This window comes from Hibiscus syriacus, unplaced genomic scaffold (genome assembly GCF_006381635.1).
Source record: "Hibiscus syriacus cultivar Baekdansim isolate YM2019G1 unplaced genomic scaffold, ASM638163v2 tig00110328_pilon, whole genome shotgun sequence".
NCBI lineage: Eukaryota > Viridiplantae > Streptophyta > Magnoliopsida > Malvales > Malvaceae > Hibiscus > Hibiscus syriacus.
Genome location: NW_024062685.1, coordinates 4,009,085 through 4,031,487, shown reverse-complemented (window position 1 = coordinate 4,031,487; position 22,403 = coordinate 4,009,085). Strand labels below are relative to the sequence as shown.

The 22,403-nt window shown below is 35.9% G+C and overlaps 1 protein-coding gene across 2 annotated transcripts; it reads right to left on the bottom strand.

The window, feature by feature from the left end:
* Positions 1-11,886: 11,886 nt before the first annotated feature.
* LOC120118501 (SWI/SNF complex subunit SWI3C-like) lies at positions 11,887-22,038 on the bottom strand. Of its 2 annotated transcripts, none has more exons than XM_039138531.1 (9): positions 21,872-22,038; positions 21,254-21,769; positions 19,312-19,844; positions 17,586-17,946; positions 17,415-17,488; positions 16,641-16,753; positions 13,378-13,439; positions 13,089-13,261; positions 11,887-12,362 (listed from the first exon to the last, which is right to left on the bottom strand). In XM_039138531.1, the coding sequence occupies exons 1-9, from the start codon at positions 21,891-21,893 to the stop codon at positions 11,898-11,900; spliced, it is 2,319 nt and encodes a 772-aa protein (XP_038994462.1). In that variant the 5' UTR covers positions 21,894-22,038; the 3' UTR covers positions 11,887-11,897. The 2 variants fall into 2 exon arrangements, with proteins under 2 accessions (XP_038994462.1, XP_038994461.1); XM_039138530.1 differs by having other exon boundaries at positions 13,089-13,270; positions 21,872-22,037.
* Between the last annotated feature and the right edge of the window lie 365 nt (positions 22,039-22,403).

Here is a 22,403-nt window from a genome sequence, read left to right as displayed (position 1 = left end):
ATGAGCTCAAAGATCGAAGTGTACTTGGTCCAGATTTGATTCAAGATATGGAAGAGAAAGTTCGGGAAATTCAACATAACCTAAAAGTGGCATTTGATCGGCAAAAATCCTATTCTGACCTTAAAAGAAAGGAGATTGAATTTGAAGTTTGGGATAAAGTGTTTCTGAAGGTATCACCATGGAAAAAAGTATTACGATTTGGTCGGAAAGGAAAGTAAGTCCTAGATTCATCGGGCCATATGAAGTTGTTAAAAGAATAGGACCAGTGGCATACTAGTTATCTTTGCCACCAGAAATGGAGAAAATCCATAATGTTTTCCATGTGTCCATGTTACGAAGATATAGGTCCAATCCCTCTCACATCGTTGCACCAGAACAAGTAGAAGTTCAACCTGATTTGACCTATAAAGAAGAACTAATAAAAATATTGGCTCACAAAGTTAAGCAATTGAGAAATAAAACGGTTCCGTTGGTCAAAGTTCTTTGGAGAAATCACAAGGTAGAAGAAGCCACGTGGGAACGTAAAGAAGATATGTGATTTCAATATCCTCATATGTTCATACAATGAAAATCCGGGGACGAATTTTCTTTAGAGAGGGAGATTTGTAACATCCTCCATACCGGGTTAGTGATTAAATTATGAGATTTAAAAATTCAGTGACCAAATTGGATAAATTAAAAAGTTCAAAGAATTAATTGAAATGTTTTGTGTAGGATCAATTAACAAAGAATGAGGAACTTAAGGGGTAAATGAGTCTTTTAATAAGGGAATAATTAAATATTAGTTGAGGATATTTTATATCCTCGTGGAAGCTATTAGAGAGAATCAAAGTTTCCAGACTTTTCTTCTTCTTCATTCTTCTTCTCCATCATGAAGCCAAGCAAAAGGTGAGTTTTCTTGTTAATCAAATTCTTGATGAATTTAAGGTTGCTTATTGATCTTTAGATGATAATTAAGCTTAAAGAAAGCTTAGGTTATCTTAAAATCAAAAGATGATGGAGTTAGGAAGGATTAAAGAAAGGAAGTAGAAAAGTGAAATCTTGGAATAAAGTTCATAATAAGAATTATAAATGGGATTTGACTTGTCATCAAGCTAATTAAGGAATAGGAAGTGTTAGAATTAAAATTAGAACATGTTGCAAATTGAGTGAGATTCTTAAATTCTATATGGAGGATTGGATTTCTAAGTTTTAGAAGTATTGAATGGATAATAATTAGTTTAAGTAAGTGTATGCAAGTTAGGGATATAAAATGAGATGAATTATGAAGTGTTAAGAAGATTATAAAGAGATTTTCGTGCTCAAAATAACATTTCTGGGCTATGTGCATCGATGCACATTCAATGTGTACCGATGCATCAAGGATAAATCCCAGAAATTATTCAAGGTGTATTGATGCACATGAAGTGCATCGATGCACTAATTTAAAATAAAAAAACATCGAATGTCATCAGTGTATCGATGCACAAGTAGTGCATCGATGCACCCCTTTAAATACAAACATCGAATAGGATTTATGTATCGATGCATAGATAGTGCATCGATGCACCCGTCAAGGGATGCATTGATACATAGTGTAGTGCATCGATGCATACCTTCATTAAAAGATGAAAATGGCTTTTCTTTTAGCCCAAGAAATGATAGTTTATAATATATTAATTAGTATATTGATAAGTATCAATGAATTACTATATAGATACAGAGCCTAAACAAGTTCCAGAACAATTGCCTAGTAAGATCGATCGAGGAAAAAGCAAGGAAATCTAGGTGAATGCATATACATAACATGATTATAATGATATAATTAGTTCTAGACTTGTGAGAAGTCTAGATTCAATACATTGATTCATGATTCATTTCATATTGTGAAGCATAATATGAATTCATACTATGTGCATTGTGTAGCATGTTTTAAATGAAAATGTATGCAAAGTTATATGAGCAATGTTATGAAGGTAAGGAAATGATATGTCTATGTGATATATATAATGTAATTTGGGAAAAGCCCATGTTATGTAGATGAGAACTATAGGTATAGTTGGCATGCCAAGAGTAGAGGGTCTACGCGGTCCTTCGGGACATATATGTATTCTTTGGAACACGTGTGAGGTCTTTTGAGACACATACTTAATCTTTGGCATATGTATATGATTCTTAAGGAATTATCTACGTGGTCCTTAGGGACAATCTTATATGGCACTACGGTGCAATTATACGCGACACTTCGGTGCAATTCTACGTGGCACTTCGATGCATTTATACGAGCTGTGGTGACAGCATAGTGCACAACCTCATAGTACTCACATACCTTAGGTTCCCAATATGGTATCATGGGCTAATAATCTTATTAATACTAATTCATGAATATTAATATATTATGCTTACAGGTAAGGATCATGGTGATATAAACTGCATGGTTGAGTATTTGATTTCATCTCATTCCATTTTATTATGGCATTTCCATTACATTTCTTTGTTGTCGTTATTATTATATTGCCTCACTAAGTCGATGACTTAGCGTGTGAGTGTTTCACACATAGGATCGGAGAAAGTAAACGAGACAGGTTAAGCAGCTGGACAACACTACTCCTGCAACTATCATATCAGAGGCAACTTAATCAGTAGGTCCTTGTGTTATGTAAATTAATGTTGGCATGTAATCAAAGGGTCAAGTTGTGTATGCTCTGAGTATTTTGATAAACTTGTATTAGCATATGTATATTATTATATGTTACTAATATAAGTTCAAATGTTTTATCGTTTTTTTAAGAGTATTGTTTTGTTTAGTCAATGTGACATCCTAGACTCGTATCCGGGTCGGGTATGGGTTGAGGGTGTTACAAGCTCTCTTGTTTTTCCATGACATTTACAAGTTTACTCCCACATTGTTTTTTCTTTTTTTTAACACTGCTACGATAGGAGTCAGCCCATCACACCTACCATTCTACACTCTAGGTGAGAGGGAGCATACCTTCCACCCCCGAGCTAGTCAGATAGAGTTATCCCTTGACTACTTTCATTCACTCATATGTCATGGTTTCCATTTATTTAAATGTAGTTTCCAAGCAATGCCAAGGTATAGTGGAGTGTCCCTCTACAAATATGCTGAAGCATTTATTTGCAATTTCATTCATTTTTTTATGCGGGGTTTTCATCATTCATTATCGAGGTTTTATGCCAAGGCATGCAAGAATTATCTTATAAAAAATTTCTAAGTTCCTTAAACATGGAAAACATACAATCGTGTATCAAAACTTACAAAGAGGCAAGTCCTAGAGTTGGTTCTATCATCCTCAACAGTCATGTACATTCAATTCTAGCCATAAAGAGTTCATCATCATCGGGCATCATTAATTTATTCCAGGAACTAAATGCATCTATATGATCTTATATGAGCTCTTAGATAGTCAATAACTTAAGGAAAAAAAGCCCTAAATATGAATTTTTCGCGGAGTTATCAAACTCTCAGAAAGTTTTGAAACTGGGCAGAACAAAATATTTAAAAGTATCGGTACTTATATAAAGTATCAAAACTTTTGCATGAGTATCGATACTCTTGAGCTAGTATCGATACTTTCAGTCTATTTTGTGGAAAAAGGTCAGTTTTTAAGGGGATTAGACTTAAGGTACCCCAACACTTCAGTATTTCCTCACTTAAGACTTCAAGTGAGAACATTAATGATTTTTAATTCAAATGTAGAAAAGAGAAAAAAAAATAGGGTGAAATAAGATTAGCCTTGTTTGAATGCTCAAGAAAATGACCAGGACACCCGAGTTTCTTTAGAAAAGATGGCAAAGTTGAAAGTATAGATTCAGTCCGGATATCCTTAGGAAGTGCACAAGGCACTTTAAGCTTACTAGTTTGGGCACAAGGTCCGACACTCAAGGAGTGGGCTAGTCGAGAGTGTGGTGTCCGATGCACAGATTTTGGGGGCCACATTCTTGGTAGACTAGAGGGGTGTGTGTGAGCTTCGAGATGCAAAACCCTCAGCCGCACCATGATGTCTACCATTATATCAGATAGCAGTAGACCACATAGCAATAAACTTGATAGCTTGAGCATTTCAGTGACAAACTTTTAGTATGTTTTAGTTGTTAGTGTGACACTGAGCTAGTTAGCTCAGCATTCGGATGTTTCCATTAGTAGGTTAGTAGATCCAACAATTGACAAGCTTTAGAGAGACCGAGATCCAAACCCAATGTAGAGCAGAGTACGTCACAAGTTTCTTAAATGGCATCACTACAGTAAAACAGAGGATTAGCGGTGTTTTTAATCCTATAGCAGCGTTTTTAAGCGCCGCTAAAAACACTTGCGACGATATAAAAAAAAGCCGCAAGAAACACCGACGAAAGCAGCGTCGCTAAAGTTCGCGGCGTTTGAGAACAAAAAACGACGCAAAAGGTTGATATTTATAGTGACATTTTAGAACAAAAGCTGCAAAAGGTCGATATCTATATCGGTGTTTTTGGAACAAATGCCGCAAAAAGTCAAGATATATAGCGGCGTTTTTTTGGACACAAACGCCGGAAAAGGTCAGATCTATAGCGGCGTTTTTAGAATAAACGCCACAAAAGGTTGATATCTATAATGGCATTTTTGGAATAAACGCTGCAAATTATCTAAAACTTTTGTAGTTTTTTTTGTAAAACGTCAGTATTGATTATGTATTTAGCGGTGTTTTTTATACAAACGCCGCTAATTAACACAGAATTTACAACCATTGATTTCCGCTGTTCTGTTACCCAAAATTACATTTTCTACCTGTTCCATTATGCAACAAACAGAAATAAGACATTAACATAATAGGTAATGCAGTTCAACATTGTTAAGTATCATGAATAAAACATATAACAGAAATAAGAGCTAAGATGGTGGACTCTAAGGTTGAGTTTTTCGTATTATCTGTATCATAGCTTCTAGTCAATTTTCAAATTCTTGACATTTCTGCTGATATTTTGGTTCTCTCTTTGCTTCCCTCGCTTCATTTTTGGCTTTCATGTTAACAATTTTTTATTCATTTTTAGCCAACTGTTATTATAAATGACTAACTTCTAATTGGGAAGACTGAGACTATGATGACATGTCAGATGAACTGGATCCAAAATATTTGGTGGGAGTAACGAATGATCCTTGATAGCGAACCTGTCCATATCTTTTAGGACCCAAAACGTCATTAATAACTTGATTTTCGATGTCATCCGCATTAACAAGACCATGACTTGAAGCCGTAGCTTCATACTCTACCCTTTTATCCCTAAAATTTTCCTAATAATAAAGTAAATAAGTATTTCAAATAAGAATGTCATACTAAAGATATAAATAAAACATAATTCAAATCCTCTGTCCAATAAATGTACCATAATTTCTGCAGCTTCAGCAGTCATAAGAGTGTCATCCTTTTTTGTATGTGTCATGTCGAAGAGTTTGATTCGTCCAACTTTAGAACCAGATGTATTTTCCTACAATGTAACATAATATAATTAATTTTAGTTAGTATGTACATGGGAATACAAATCACTATGTGAATAATCTATAATACTTCATCATTAGCTATACGAGCAAAGCTCTTTGATCCGGCCGTGTGAGTAAACTTTTGTTGTTGCCTGAGATCTTTTTTTGTGAACTCCAAAATCTGATTGTATCTTCCCATTGATACCTGAGCATTACAGGTGGGACAGTTTGTAACTTCTCTTCAAGGCTAAGATCATTCTTGAAGTATTTATTTTTTAACAAACTCTTGTGGTCTCTCTAACTCTTCCCTAACATTTGCTTCAAATAATCGTCAGAGACCTCTAAAGAAAATTTCTCCTACACATAAAATAAGTGTTAAAAGTAAGTATAATGTTAGGTATGGCTCATAAATATACCAGTAAAGAGGACAGGAGATGGAGCGGAGTGAGCGAAGCGAACATCAACTGTCCTTACAAAGAAAGTCTTGTTGTGGGGTTACGAATTATGTGGGTTGGGGGTGCGGGGGCGTAGCCCCCGCGGTACGATACAGGGTTAATTTTGTAATTATGTACCAGGGTTTTCTATTATAAATAGAGATGTAACCTAGACCTAAAATATCATTGAATAAAAACTTCTAGCGCCGCCTAGGCACCGAGGACGTAAGCACATTGCCGAACCTCGTAAAATTCTCGTGTTCTTTCGTTTTCTTTACCCGTTTTCGTCAACATATAAATTACTATTATAAATTACTATTGAATTGTTATAGATTATCTATTTATAATAACATTATTACCTTAACAAAATCCAAAGCCTGATTTTTGTTACTATTAGGCATTTCATGCCATGACTCATAATTGATCAGTAAAAGATTAGCATTACGTCCAACTTTGCCTAAGTAACCGGATAGAAGATGTGCTTATGGGCCAGTAGGTTGACCGACATCGTTTCTTGAAACTTTGACACGGTGCCCAGGAGGAAGTTGGTATAATTCCTTCAACGTTGTACGTCCTCTAGTCTTGCGTATTCCAGCATTTTCAACTATATAAGAAATTATTAAATATAAGTTTTCAAAATGAACATACAATTAAATAAAGTGTCCAACATTACCTTGAATTTCTACAGCTTCTTCAACAGTAATAAAAACTACCGTTAAGTCAACAACATTCGATTCCTCATTATTGGATAACAAGCAAAAATTGTTGTTAAGTATATGTTATTAGTTGATGACCCTGTCATTATCTATGTATAGTAAACCCTAATTAGATTTAATCTCATGAATCAATCAAATACTAATTCAATCAATAAAATTATAATAACTTAAACCTTAAGATAATACATGATTATATATATAATATTATTTCAAAAGGTTATGGATCAATCAAATACTAATTGAATTAACATTAGTTATTCGCATCAATAGTCTTCATCTGAGCTATATCAACCCAGCATAAAGAATTAAATTATCAACGAAGAATAAGTGAGAAAGTAAGAATCCATTATAAGCAAGTTAAAAAGGTTTCCAAGCACTGATGCTAACAACATTGATAATATTGTGCCCAAGCTCTATAGCCAATACAAATAAATAAAGAGATAGAAGATGGCCCTATTGACGCATCTTTCTAGTTTAAAAACGATAAAATAAGTATCATTCTATTAAACTTGTATTGTTGCCATCATGCTACGATGCATAATAATAGGAGTCATGCCCGAAGAAAATGAAATCTTGAATAAAATGGAGCCTATCAAAACTCTTTTCCAAATTAACTTTAACTGTCATCCAGCCTAAGAGGGTCCTATAAAATGAAATCTCTCTCGATTAATAATTATGTTTTCAATGATAGATCTATTAGAATGCAAGCTCATTTGAGTCCGTTTAATAAGCAGTGGCCTTGTAATTACCTTTGTGATGAGCTTATTTATAACAAACCATAAGCTAACATGTCTAAAATCAGTGAGATTTTATGACCTCAACTTTAAGAATTAAAATTAGGACATTTTGGTTGATATCTGATTCAATAGCACCACGGCAAATGACATATTCCACCGTATCCTAACCTGATGCCTATGTGTTAAGTAACTCCTAGGTAATATTATTTCTACATTATACCTCAGACCTCCTCCCACCCCACAAACAAAATATATTGAACATTGGAAAAAACAGCATCCACTGGACAAACAGAATTAAATTTTCAAGACTGAAAACAATCGTTTTGTTCTGTTACCAACTTCAACGCAAAGTTCCTGACTTCGTTGGTTCTCAAATTACTTACACCTCTTAGTTGTTTTCTTTTTATGTTTAATGATTCTGTTATTATAATATCGAATGCATATGAAGTAGTTTTGGTTTATCATATTTCCTAAATAACAAATCGAAAGAATGAAATTAGGGTTTAGAAAAAGATAGGAATTTATCGTAAGTAAGAGCACTAACGATGGCAGAGAGTCGAGCGTTGATGGCGTGATGTTGGACGCCTTGACGGCTTCGAGCGGTGACGAGCAGCAACAACTTCTTGGGTATTTGGGTATGTCTGGCGGAGATGGAAATAAGAAAAGGGGATCGTGGGAACAGATGGAAAGGGGAAAGGGTTTCGGACGATATTGATTTTATAAAACATTGCAGCTTTTGTAGACACAAACGCCACCATTTATCAATTTATAGCGGCGTTTCCTAAAAAAGCCAGTAAGTACAAGTATGTTGCGGCGTTTGTCTAAAAACGCCACTATATATGAAACTTATTACGGCGTTTTCTGAAAAACGTCACTAAAGTACAATTCTGTAGCGCCTTTGTGTAAACAAACGCCACTAAAGTACCAATTTGTTGCGGCGATAGTCTAAAACCGCCACGATATATGTACCATATTGCGGCATTTGTCTAAAAACGCCACTAAAGAACTATTTTGTGGTGGCATTTTTAAACAAACGCCACTAAAGTACTTATCTGTAGCGGCGTTTGTCAAGTAAGCGCCACTAAAAACACTATTATTGTTACCATTTAGTGGCGTTTTGGATATAAACGCCGCAATATGTATAAATTTAGTGTCATTTTATTTGAAAACGCCGTTAAAAACGTCGCTATATACATGAAAATAGTTTCTAAAAGTTCATATCCTAATTTTTAATGGAGCACAAAGAATCCTGAGACAGTTGCCAGCAATTTAGAACAATATGAAGAAAACTATATACATGAGATTTGCTCAATCTAAAACAAAACTCATATGATTGAAAATTAATAATAAAATAAAATCACACAAAACTCAGAATAAGTAGGGTAATACAAACCCTAGAACCCAGAATCAAGCTTGGAAAACAAAGCAAGTTTGAAGCTTTTGAAAGCGTAATATTAAGAAGAATAAATAGGCGGCCAAGCTTTGATTCTCTCTATGTTTGAGTCAGCGCGAGTGGAGAAAATTAATTGCTTATAAAATTCAGCACCAAATTTCATTCTTCATTATGATCAAAAGAACCTATAAATGTAAAATCTAGGTTACAAAAAAAAATAACAGAATACCGTAATCACATCATAACAACAAAAGGGGGAAATTACACTTCGATGTCGGAGAAGAAAGGGAAAGCTTGTCGCCGGATACTAACAATTTCGCTACGAAGTTGGACGAAATCAAAAGAAGAAGATGTAAACGATGAGAATATAAAAATAGGTGAAGGGGAAAAAATGAAAAAGGGTTAAAGGGGTGTGGGATATAGAAATTGTAAACTTGCGGCGTTTGTAAATACAAACGCTACTAAAGTACTGATATATTGCGGCGTTTGTATAAAAATGCCACTAAAGTATGAGTCTTTAGTTGTTTGTATAGAAATGCCGCTAAAGTCCTAATATGTTGCGGCGTTTATTGAAAAAATGCCACTATAGGTGAATCCTATTACTGCGTTTGTATAAAAACGCCACTAAAGTTCTAATTTTTTGCGGTGTTTATTGAAAAAAACGTCACTATAGGTGAACCCTACTGCGGCGTTTGTATAAAAACGCCGCTAAAGTACTAATCTGTTGCGGCGCTTATTGAAAAACTGCCACTATAGATGAACCTATTGCGGCGTTTGTAAAGAAATGCTGCTAAAGTTACCATTTGGTGCCGTTTGAAATGTAAACGCCACTATATGTTTAAAGTTAGTGGCGTTTACTCTCAAAATGCCGCTAAAGAACAGTTTTGTTGTAGTACATGTATATTCATGAATTCAGTTTTATTGAGTTGTAAAGTTACTTAAGAGTCAGTATATAGGTATCTATATATTTTGAGGGTTCTCAGATGTAAAGAGTCGTTTTAAAGTACAAGATAGTAAGTTTGAAGTTGGTTAGCCACTTCAGTGGTTACGTGTGGCATCCTACATCGGTCGACTGTGTGTCGTACTGTCTAGGGTGTTACAAGACGCCTGGAAGAAGAGAGTAACCAAGATAAAACAACTAAATCATGGAGGGATACGCTGGAAAATTCCTTTCCCTTCTTTGGCATGTTCCAACGTTCAAGAAGGGTGGAGGAGGATGATGAAGACTCGAGAGAAGAGTGAGGATGAAGAGGATGAGGTCCTAACGGTTAATATCTCTGCGGAGTTGAAGGAGCAAATCAGAATACCATGGAGACAAACCTTCAAGATTATTGGCAAAACAGTGGCGTATAAGATACTTGTATCCGAATTATTGGCATTATGGAAATTGGAAGGAGATTTTTAATGTATTGATCTAGGCAACGAATTTTACGCGACAAAGTTTAATAGCATGGAAGACTGACTCTAGGTCCTAACGGAGGGACATTGAAAAATCATGACTCATTACGTCACAATCCAAAAATGGAGATCAAATTTCTTTGTGGCTTACGCCAACATTACCTTCATCGACACTAATTTTTTTTATGGGAAAAACCATAATATGTTTTCTATAAATCTGGTTAAGCTTTTTCTTTTTTTAATAACAATCTGATAAAGCTATAAATTGGTAAACGAATAGGATCTGTTTTAATAACTATAACTTTGTTTGGACGCATTTTATGGTTCACTCAGTTCTCTGTTACATGTCATTTCTTAAAGAGCTTAACTTGATTTGATCTTATTGTTTTCCTTTTGGTAGTAATATTGGCAGAAGTGGTCGCATTGATTGCTGCTAGTACTGTTCACGTAGTTTGTATCACAACATGGTAACGGTAAGATGTGACTCTTCATTTGATTGCGTTTCCTAACTTACACATGCTTATGCTTATGATTAACTTACAAGTTTAAATTATGTTGAAGGAAGATCATGTTTAAGCGAGTTAGCTTATGATTAAGAAGCAACCCAATGCCAGAAACTGGTTGTCTTATTATACTTTTGTAGTGGAGCCATAGTGATGGACTTGGACCTTGGATTTCCTTTTAGCAACTTGTGGTTGTATAGCTAGCACACCCACACACACAAAATGACGAAAAAGATGATACATAATAAGTTTGCTCCATGGTATTGAAGTAAGGGCCAGTCTGAGCATGGAAATCTGGAATGTTTCTCAATACGAAACTTAATTTTTTTGTTGCAGAGATTACTGCTTGTAATTATTTGGTGCCATTTGTGCTTGCTAACTAAGATCTTAAGAGGTTAATGAAGTATTCTAATCAAGGCATCACATCATCCGGGGCCAATGTGGGTAGGATTGAAGGACTCAAATCTTGATCTGTGTAGGTAGGAATATGTTGTGAATGCTACATTTGTTAAACATGACAAAAGCCCTTCCAGTGTCCCACCCCAAAGATTACTGGGAATATAAGGTGAAAAAAGTATAATTTCGGAGAAAAAATATATATATGTTCTGCAAGAAAAATAAGCTATAAGGTAGCCTCTTAAAATTTTCTTTTGGATAACTTTCGTTTTTTCAGGTGGAAATTAAGGCATACATATTGTCAATTTTCGCTGGTCTCAAATTCTTGCTATCAAGCCCTGTTTTACAACTTTAACTTATTATTATTTTGTTTAAAAAAAAAGCTTCTTATTGTTTAAAATTTTTTGTCAATAAAAATATAGAAAAACATATATTTTAAAAAACTTCATTCATATAAATTTTAAATATATTTTTTAAAGTTTAATTATTTAAAAATATTAATAATCAACATTTTAAAAATTTAACCACCAAAATCCCGGTGTATGAAAGACAAACTTTACAGGAAGAGTAGAGTAGCAAGAGAGAAACACACATTATTTTTCATTCACATTAGAAGATTCTAAAATTTTCAAATACTTCATTTCCACAAAATTAATTTTTGGCAATTAGTCTTGAGTTCATAATTAAACCAGAAAACTACATTAATTGTATGATGTTTCAAACCCTAAATCGCTTCAGGTTACTTCGATACTTCCAAGCTGAAGATGATTACACCGTCCAGGCTACTGGCCGTCTTCTAAGTGCAGAAAATAAACAACACAGAGGGAATTGAACCAAAAAAATCCAAAATTTATTTCAGGCTTTTCATTCAACCTAGACCGGACCCAGTCCCTGAAACCGACCTCACTAGTGGATTGTTAAGAGTGGGTTGTGCATTCCCTGGGGAGTTGAACATGACATTTGGAGGAGCTGACGTGGATGCTTGCATGGCTGTAAGGGGCATCCTTGGACCCATCGGAAACATTGGTTGGTGTTGAATGAATGGAATCTGGGGATGCACTGGTTGGTTGTTGGCAAATCCAGCAATGCTCGGTGGGGAAGGTGAGGCTGACATTACCTGTTGCCTGTTGTTGCTGATGTTATTAACCATGGGAGAAGAAATCCCAGGTAGACACATTTGTGAAGTGACTCCAGCAGGTCCAAACCGAGCCGATATAAAGCGAGCCCTCTCCACAGCAAACCTTTGCCTCGTTTTCTCCACTTGTTCACATTCTTTCATGAGTAACGTTTCGACTTCCGCAAACTGCTTCAGCTTCAGCTCTAATCTCTTCAACTGAGATACAGATTGAAAACAATTTTATCTACAATCTATAATACAGATGAAAGGGAAGACAAAATAGAACAAAGCGGAATTTCTGAGTACGAAAATTTGAAGGAAGCATAAACGAAAACACGCATTTCACAAGATTTATAAAAGTCCCAGCTAGGTACTCAGAGCTCCAGTATCCAATGCTTCCCGGATCAGGGGTATGTGTTCGACATGGATATGCTAAATTTTATATTCCAAGTTTTTCTCTATGTTTGGAGGATCATTCGACATACTCCCATATCCATGTTTGAATATGCATCAGATATAGGTGTTGGACACAAGTCGTTTAAGGAAAATGAATTCACAATAAGCCAGTAACATAAGCAATATCCATGGGTGTAACAGATACGTGAATCAAGTCAAGAACCAAACAATAAAACTTCAACTTAGAAGCTGCGTCCATAGAAGATTGAAGGTAAAGAACAATATAAAACACGTAGCCTAGAAACAGATCTCGACAGGTATAGAACATCTCAATGAATCCTTAGAATTTAAGACACCTCTAAGAAAGAGTTTACAGTTTCAAAAGCAAATGCGAGCACATTTGGCTTTTTTCTTCTTCCATTTTCTATATTAAATAACAAAGGTATACAAGTTAATGCAACAGTATAAGTCCAATACTTGCTGAGTTATTACCAGGAATATATGGCTGAAAAAGCAGATACATGGGAAAAAAGTAACGAAAAATACCTGATGATTTATGATATTAGCTGATAACCTTTGAATTTCTCGTTCCTCGTGATCTGCAAAAAGTTTTGCCTTCATAGCTGCAGCTGCTAAGCCAGCTTTGGCAGCACCTTTAACTTTTTCAGCAGATAGTGGATGAACCTCAGCCTCATTTTGACCAAATGAACCTTGTGTTGCTGAGTTCTCTCAATTTTTTTACAGAAAAATAATTTAAAATGCATAACACTAATATGGTAGAATAAAAGGAACTAAAACTATAGTGAAATTAGTATACGTTAAATTTATGGCCTACCTTTTTGATGAATGGACCTATGAAAACCACCTTCTCCACCATGAACACTCTTCGTTTTAATCCTTCACAGTTCAAAATGGATAATAATTAGCAAATTAACATGCAAAGTTTTGATAAAAGAACATTACGTTAGTCCAATCCCATCAAAGCAATGAAATGCTCAAATATAGGTGTTTGGAGGTTCTTCAGTGACTTCTGTGTGTGGGGGGGGGGAATGGGACAAAGGGGTGAATCACTCCTTCATTACCCTTATGCCGAAAAAGACGAATTCGGAAAGTGTTGAGGATTATAGACCGATAAGCCTAGTGGGAGGGCTTTATAAGATCTTGTCAAAGGTGTTATCTAGGAGATTACGACAATGTATGGATGTGGTTGTTGGCCCTTCCCAATTTGCTTTCATTCCGGGAAGGCACATTTTGAATTGCTTGTTTATTGCAAACGAGGGGATTGATTGTTGAAGGAAAGGTCTAGAAGGAATAGTGTTTAAGGTGGACTTCAAAAGAGCGTACGATTCAATTGATTGGAATTTATTGTTGAAGGGTTTGGACAAAGGTGGAGATCTTGGATGAAAGTGTGCCTGTCTATGACTTCAATCTCAGTCTTAGTTAATGGTTCTCCTTCGGAAGATTTCATGATTGCGAGGGGTCTGTGTCAGGGATACTCTCTTTCTCCTCTCCTTTTCAACTTGGTCGGTGAATTATGAGGTTAGGCTTGTTTAGACGATTTGAGATTAGAAGTCAGGGTAATTCCTTTGAGCTCTCTCACCTCCAATTTGCAAATGACTTATTAATTTTTTGTAATTCTTCATTCGGGGAGTTGAAGAATGAGAGAATGGTGCTTCTGATCTTTGAGATGATGCCTGGTTTACAAATTAATTTATCCAAGAGCAGGTTATTTGGAATCAATGTAAACGAAGAGGTCATTAGCGAGTGGGCTGATATTATAGGGTGCACAATGGGCTCTTTACCAGCAGAGTATTTGGGGTTACCTCTTGGGGGGAAGAAGAATTCAGTATCATTATAGGACCCAATTATTCAGAAGTTCTACAAGAAATTGGTTGGGTGGAAGGCAACTTTTCTGTCTATTGTTGGCAGAGTTGTGATGATAAAGTTTGTTCTTTGCTCTCTACCGATTTATTTCATGTCAAATTTTAGAATGTCGAGCTCAGTATTGAGGAGGCTTAATTCAATTATGGCAAATTTTCTATGGGGGGAGTCGGTTGCAAAAAGCATAATTCATTGGGTAAACTGGTCTACCGTTTGCAAGCCTAAGGCTTTGGGAGGGCTAGGGGTTCCAAATTTAGAGATTATAAACAGAGCGTTACTAGGGAAGTGGACGTGAAAATTTGCCAACGAGAAAAACTCCTAGTGAAAAAGGATCATTTGTTGCAACAACAAAATAGATCCGAACTCTATGGGGATAGGAAACGCGACGTCATACAAAGCATCTTGGATATGAAAAGGAGTTGTTAAGAATTGTTGTTCGGATTATGATTTTGGGATCCATTTTCGGAGTAACTTCAGAATGAAGGTGGGAAATGGGGATTCCATTATGTTCTGGCATGATGCCTGGCAGGATGGAGTTCCATTAAAAGAAAGGTTTCCTAGATTGTTCACTCTATCGAATAATAAGGAGGGGAAGGTTGCCGATTTCAGGAAATCAAATTCGTCAGGCTGATTTTGGGATATTTCTATGAGAATAAATCTTGTCGACTGGGAGATGATGCAATGGAATGAACTCATATCACTGTTGTATAATTTCAATCCTTCTCTGTTGATTGACGATAGTCTTGTTTGGTCAGGAGAAGGTGATGGTCGCTTTTCCATGAAATCTTGCCTTAAAATCCTTCTTCATAACTCGGACGAGAGTTTTTTGTGGGAAAGACGGGTGGTCCGGTGTGGCTCCTCCTCGAGTCGAATCCTTTGTCTGGCAGGTGTTGCATAAGAAGGTGGCAGTCAAAGTGGAGTTAATGAAACGTGGGGTGCAAGGGATTGAAGACACATCGTGTCGGCTTTGCGGGATGGTTTAGGAAACAATGTCTCATCTATTTGTCTGGTGTAAAGTATCATAGGGATTATGGGTAAGTTTTTTGTGACTTTTGGAGGTATCTTTTGCAATTCAAGACTGTCTTGCAGATTTGATTTCCGTTTGGTTTGATTTGTGCCTCGATCAAGCATATGGGGGTTCATCTTAGGAACCGTTTTGTGGTCGATTTGGAAAATGAGGAACAAGATCGTTTTTAACAAAGGGAAAATGGACGTTGCTATGCTATCTTTTCTCACGAGGTATAGAGTAGCAATATGGTTTACCTCAAAATTTCCAAAAGTGTTGGTTTCTTTCGATAGCCTAGTGGGAGATCTTACAATAGTTTATCGTGTTTCGAGTTCTGTAAAGAATCCTTCAAAGGTAGTGAGTTGGTCTCTGCCTCCCCTAGGCTTTGATAAACTAATGTGGATGGCGCTATGAACATATTGTGGTTGAAGGGTGGCATCGGCAGGTTAGAGATGAGAAAGGGGTGGTGTTGGGTTCGTTTTCAGAAAGTGTTGGTTCTGGCCCTCCTATTATGGCGGAATTGATGACAATGAAGAGAGGGTTGACGTTGTTTTTGGAGTCAGGCTTGTCGGAGAACCGAAGGCTTATTTTGGAATCTGATAGTGTTGTGGCAGTGGATTGGATAAAGAATCCTGCTGCCTCCAACCTGTTATTCATGTTCATAGTTAAAGATGTTGTCTCGTTTGTGGTTGATAAAGGTGTTGTTGTTCGGCATGTGTTGAGAGCAGTTAATTGGGAAGTAAATGAGTTTGCTAAACGGGGATAGGCTAATTGGAGGGGTTTTATTTGTTGCATTGAATTTATTGTATTGGGTTTGTTCACATTTTTGGTAATTCTGTACGTTTTGTTTTGGTCGTGTGTTTTTTAGGAGGTAGTTTTTGAGTAGGGTATGGTCATTGATGTGTTTATGTAGTTAATTCAACCCGTTGCTGAGGTAGTTGTCAACGGATCTGGTTGTACTGTACTCTTCTTGTATTTGGTGGTTAAGAAATAAAATCTTAAGGCACTCTTTTCCTCCTTCCAATGTCTGTTGAGCCACTCTTGGTGGTTGATGGATATGAAGGGGTTTTTTTAATGAGGCCTCCTATTTATCAAAAATAAACTTCATGAGTTAGATAGAAGCCACGGTGTGTGCAAAAAAGTGAAATTAAACAGGGACCGCATAATAATAACATTGATTTTTTTTTGGAATCACAAGTTTATGCACTAACCTATTACCATGTCCAGAACCTTCATTATGTTCATCTTCAGCCAATGCTGCCAAGGATGCATGGGCACAAGCAGCAGCAACTCTTGGTCCAGCAGAAGACGCCAAAAATGCAACCTAGAATGTTTTCCACTAGTTAGACTCATGTATGAAAAAAGGTTAGCTATACTACGAGATCAATTTTTGAGTAAAATTTCATCACAAATATCTGGGGGAAAGTTTTGCTCTAGCATTTTTAAGAAGCCATTTTCAAAAAAAAAATGCCCAATTTGGATCCATCTTTGCAGTACCGGGAGATCCATCTTGCATTTTCATCACAATCTCATTATTGTTGAAATTAAATTTTCAAAAACAAAGGTGCCTAATTGGTTACAATTTTAAGAAGCAATCCAACCGTCAAAAACTAAAGTTTTTTTTGGATCCATTTACATTTTTCCGATCCCTACTGCCTCTTGCAGTAAAGAAATAATATTTAAGTGTGTCTTTGACATGAGACCAAAGAAATTCCACAATTTGTCTGACCAAAATAATAAAAGGCAATTCCAATATTAGAAGAGTTTCCAACTTCACTATTTTTTTGTGCCAAATATGGTTACTACAATACCAGAAATTACATGAAAAGGTCATGATTTAATGAACATAAAATTGAGAGCATTGCAAGATAATAAACAATAATTGCTTCTCACACTCCACAGTGATATATTCACAATTACAAATCTTAAATGAATAATAAAAGCATTAAAGAGTGATGAGGTGTCTGAATAAAGTAGTAATGTACCATAGCCATAACTGGATTCCCAGAATTAGCAAAAGGAAACTTGCTTTCGGAATCTGCATCTTGAAGGCTGGGCCCTGAAAAGAAGGAAAAACGTAGATTAAAGGTTTACATGCCTAACATCTTAGTTTATTAATTTCCATGGCAGGTGGAGACACTAAGTAAACAAAAAACCTGGTAGACTCCCATTCATGTTTGAGTGCAATCTTTGGCTGTCTCCATTTGAAACAATGGTTGACTTGGGCATGCTTGAAACTTCCAAATTTTCCAACAGGCCATCCTCCATTGGTAGACGTAGAAAATGAAGTATGCATTGTGCTTTTGACTTAGTGCCAACATGCTCTGCTATTTCATTCCAGTTCTCATTGTAAATTTCCATTGCCTCAAGCAACAGTAATGTTTCCTGGTCCGTCCAACTATCTCCATCTAGGTCCCCGTAATCTTTTGTTGAATCTACCCTAACAAAATGTATACTTGAATGGCCAGAAACAAATCTCCCATCATGGAAGCAATTAGAGCACAGCAGTGCATCAACCTGTAAATGAGACAAAATAGAAACAAATGATTATCATTAACACCAAGATTTAGAAACATTTACAAATTCTTCCATCAGTCTGTTCATGTACAAACGCGACATTTCAGAGTGGCTCGGCTCCACTACAAGTGCTTATCCAATTTAATCCCTATTGCACTGGAAACAAAAGCAATGTTCACCTCATGATTCCACCTTCTGAATATTTTTAAACAAGTATTTATTAAGATATCATCTGACTGGTTTTCATAATTTGGATGTCTTACAGTATCCCTTATCACCATTATCAGTTATTAGATCCAAAATACACCCCAAAGAAACCTAAACCACTCAGTTGAAACAGTTAATTGATGCTCAGGAAACAAACCAAACCAAACTGAATTGAATAGAATCAAATCAAGCCAAGCCTCCAAGTCTGCTTTCTATAATAGTTCATAGTTGCTAAAAGTGCAAGCTTTAGCAAGAAAACTTCTTTCTACAAATGAGGATAGAAATTGACTTTTGTTCCTTTCTTGACAACCAATATCAAATAAAAAAGCACCAAATACCCTCTCACCATATAAGAAATATACTCTCAGCAACTTTGATTCCGTATAGATAGATTAAAGTACATACTTCCTTTCTGTTAATGAATACAATCAGATAGGAAAGATTTGGAAAATCCAAGTATAGATCCCAGTTCTTCTAACTTTATGGAACTGCCACTAGAGATGCCATCACTAAGTTATTTACAAAACAGTAGCTATAGCAACCTACAATAAAAATATTCCCAAAATATTCGCACGTGCAACTGATTTTTAATAAGTATATATTGCTAGATGAAAACACAAAATGACAACAATTGAGCCTGATCTCAGAGAGTCATGTGAGCTAGGCAGTCGACATGCAGATATATTGAAGCCTTAAGGGGTTTTCTCCGTGAACATCTAGAAGTGATTTTTAATAACTATTTTTTTTTAATCATATTGAAGAAAGTCTAATGGAAATTAGACATAAAAAGGCTGGGACTCAAGTTTGTTCCTATCAAGATGCGGCAGCACTTCATTAGGGGGGTCGCGTAAGACTGTCATTGTAAAAAATGGCTGTCCCTTTTTCCCATATGTATGGGGTAAGGAGAGGTAAGATAGTAGGCTACCCCCAACACTAGGTTGAGAGCAGCTTCCGTAAGAGACCTCCGAATTATGAAATGCCCTCCGTGGGACTCGATCCCACGACCTCAAGGTTAAGAACCTTGTGCTCTACCAACTAAATTTTTAAGGTAAAATTTAGACACGCAGAAAGAAATTTTGGACGAACAATGGGAAGAAGGGGGATCATTAAGACTCAACATAAAAATAAGAAAGATTAACGGCGAAAAAAATCACATACATCCTTCTGCGACTGATAATATGATGTGGGAACAGGCTGAGAACATGAAGTGCAATTGTTTTCGTATATGCACTCTCGTATTCTGCTGTCCAAGTCATAGAAATCATCACAACGTGGCAATGATGAATAAACATCAGCTGCCTTGAGCCTACATTTTGGTTTGTCAAATTTGATCAAGCTATCAATAGACTTTAACGCAGCTGATGGCACATGAACCTCACCATTTGGTTCCTCCCTTAAGTAGGACCCAGCATTCCATGGCTCATGACATGGTGCAGCTGCACAATAATTAATAATTCCCCAATGATCAAGAAACCGGACAATTCGAGTTAAATCCTCATCACTGATTCCATATATCAACCCCTGGCAATCAGAAACTGTAATTCTCTTCTCTGAATTGTCCATATACTTGGCAACAATGCGGTTTCTACAGTTCATGTATTTTTCTGGCATGTCTTCAGGTGATTTTCCAGAGAAAAAATGTGGCACAACTTGTCTTTCTAGTCGATGCACTGTGGCTGGTGAAAACCACTCTGCTCACAAGGGAATCCCCAAACATAACCAAATATTAATACACAAATAAGAAAAATGAGCGCAGATATAAACAGAGGGTGCAAGATAAGGTCAATGCTGAACAAAAATGAAATTGAGGTGTAATATCTTGTTCATACTCTTTAAGCAAGAAATAACATGAAACTCATGTCAAGTAAATAGAATGAAGCCAAGCGCAATTTGCTTAACTTCTGCTTTAGTTTAGATTGCATTTTTCATCTAAATTCAACCAAAAGATCTTATAGAGTCCAATTAAAATCAAGTAAAATAAAAATTAATATAAAGTTCCCCTAATAAATACAGAAAGGTACATAAGAATACACGTTCCCAATCCCAATCCCAACAGATCACCAGTGCATCTTACCATATAAGCTAGCAAATAAAACATATAATATCACGAAAATAAAAGGGGTAAGTTCACTAAGAGCATTTGACAAACAGTCAAAACTTTCAGACTCTTAAATCCTACTAATAGCAACAGTGTTTGAAGAGAGTATTCCCATGACACTCAGGGTGCATTTGGTTCACGGAATATAAGATTATCAGTAGGAATAAAAGATTACCAGGGAATAGGATTACTGGGAATGATATATTTTGTGTTTGATTAGTTTAGCAGGAATATAAGATTACAGTGTCTGGTTAAAGGAATGTAAGATTATTGGAATGTATATTTTACCAAATTGTCTTTATTATATATTTGTTTTTTAACAATTTGAATTCTACTATAATTAATTTATATATTTTCTTTAAAAAATTTAAATTCATAAAATTTATATAATTTTTTTTATAAAATTAAAAAGATAAATAGATTTAATGAAAGGGACTGAACTTCATATAAAATTTTAATTATAGATTTTTTTGTAAATCTAAAATAGTTTATAGATAAATTTGTTGGATAACCTTCGTAAAATTTTTATTATTCAACGACAGAAGAATGATATTTTTGGTTAAAAAAATTTAAGGACATTTTAATCCAAAACGCCGGTAATCACATTCTCGGTAATATACAAAAAAATCAACTGTTGATATTAAAAGATTATCAAGAATAGAATTATTGGCCAACCAATCGGGGAACGAGGATTCCATTCCCCGGTAATATCTTATGCCGTGAACCAAACGGCCCAAGCACTATGGGGGAAAGTTCAAATTTTAAGAAAACATCATAGAAACATCTAAATATAACTTACGCAATAGACATAAACAATCGCAATCTAGCTATATCTTTCATCAAAACCTCAAGAAAATTAAACCAGGAGTTGTCCTTGGAAACCCGAGAATCATCTACAGATTATTGTTATTCTTTTTGCCCTTTCAACCCTAATTAGACTTGGAATCGAAACCAAGCAAAAATTCAAAGCATATAGATACAAAAGAAAGCGAGGAACTGAACCTGAATGCATTGGCATGACATGAACCCTACTCCCAAACCTCTTAACAACGCCACGCCCTTCCATTATTGGAGGTGGTGTAATCACATACTTATCCGGTTCAACAATGGGAGCTTCAGTTGAAACCGCCTGTAACTGCCCATAAGAAACATTCTCCAACACCGCTAAAGTCACCTGCTGGTGGGCTTTGTTATCCCCAACCATACCCGCTCGTTCAGCCGCCACGATCGCCATTACGGAAACGTGAGGACGGTTCACAGTCCGCTTCACCACGGCGGGGAACTCCGAGATGCGAACTCCAACATCAGCCAAAACCTCAGTGTCTCCGGACCTCGCCGAAGACGGATCCGCAAATCCTCCAGCGGCATCTTCGCCGGAGTTGTTATCACGGTGATTGTCGATATCATCGTTATTGTTATCTTCTTCTTCTACATCATCCTCATGAACGACATCGTTTTCTTCTTGGAGATGTTTGGGCCTTCGGTCTCGCTTCCGTCGCTTGTTTCGTCCTCGACCATCTGTTGAAATGAAAATTAAAGAATCGATTAAATTTCAATTGCAGAAAAAAGAGGATTTTTTGGGGGTGAAATTGAATTGAAGAGTTAAAGGAGACAGATTACCTGAAGGAGAGGAAGCTGGCATTGGATTTGAATTATCGAAAGGGGGAATTTAGAGAGAGAGAGAGAAACGCGGAGAAAATGTGGGGTCGAATTGTCGGAAAGGAAGAGAAAATGCAATTTCAGGAAGAGGGAAGGTAAAACAATGAGTGACTCACTGAGCCAAGCCAACCAATAATAATATAATAACACGAGAATAAGGATTTGTGCTTTTTTTGGTAATTATATAATAACACGAGAATAAGGATAGGTACAGTTATTAGATTATAGGAGTGATTTTATTAAGTATATTTTTATATTTAGTTTATACTATTTATACATTATTAATTTATTTTAATTTTAGTTTAATTGAGAAATTAAAATTAACACCGTAAATAATCAAAGTAAAAACATATAATGATTTTTCCTGTAATGTTATCATACCTTCTTTACAAATAAAAAATAAAAAATAGAAACGTGTGAAATTTAAAAACATCAATAGTTGAGTTAAGTTCAACATTTGATTAAAGATTGATAATATATTTCATTAAAATTT

Excerpts from the sequence above, each read along its gene's own strand:
- LOC120118501 (XM_039138530.1), bottom strand. The coding sequence starts at position 21,893 with ATGCCAGCTTCCTCTCCTTCAG. Across the intron at positions 21,770-21,871 it reads GCCAGCTTCCTCTCCTTCAG|ATGGTCGAGGACGAAACAAG; the intron begins GTAATCTGTCTC and ends TCATTTCAACAG. Across the intron at positions 13,271-13,377 it reads TAGGTCCATTCATCAAAAAG|AGAACTCAGCAACACAAGGT; the intron begins GTAGGCCATAAA and ends AAAAAAATTGAG.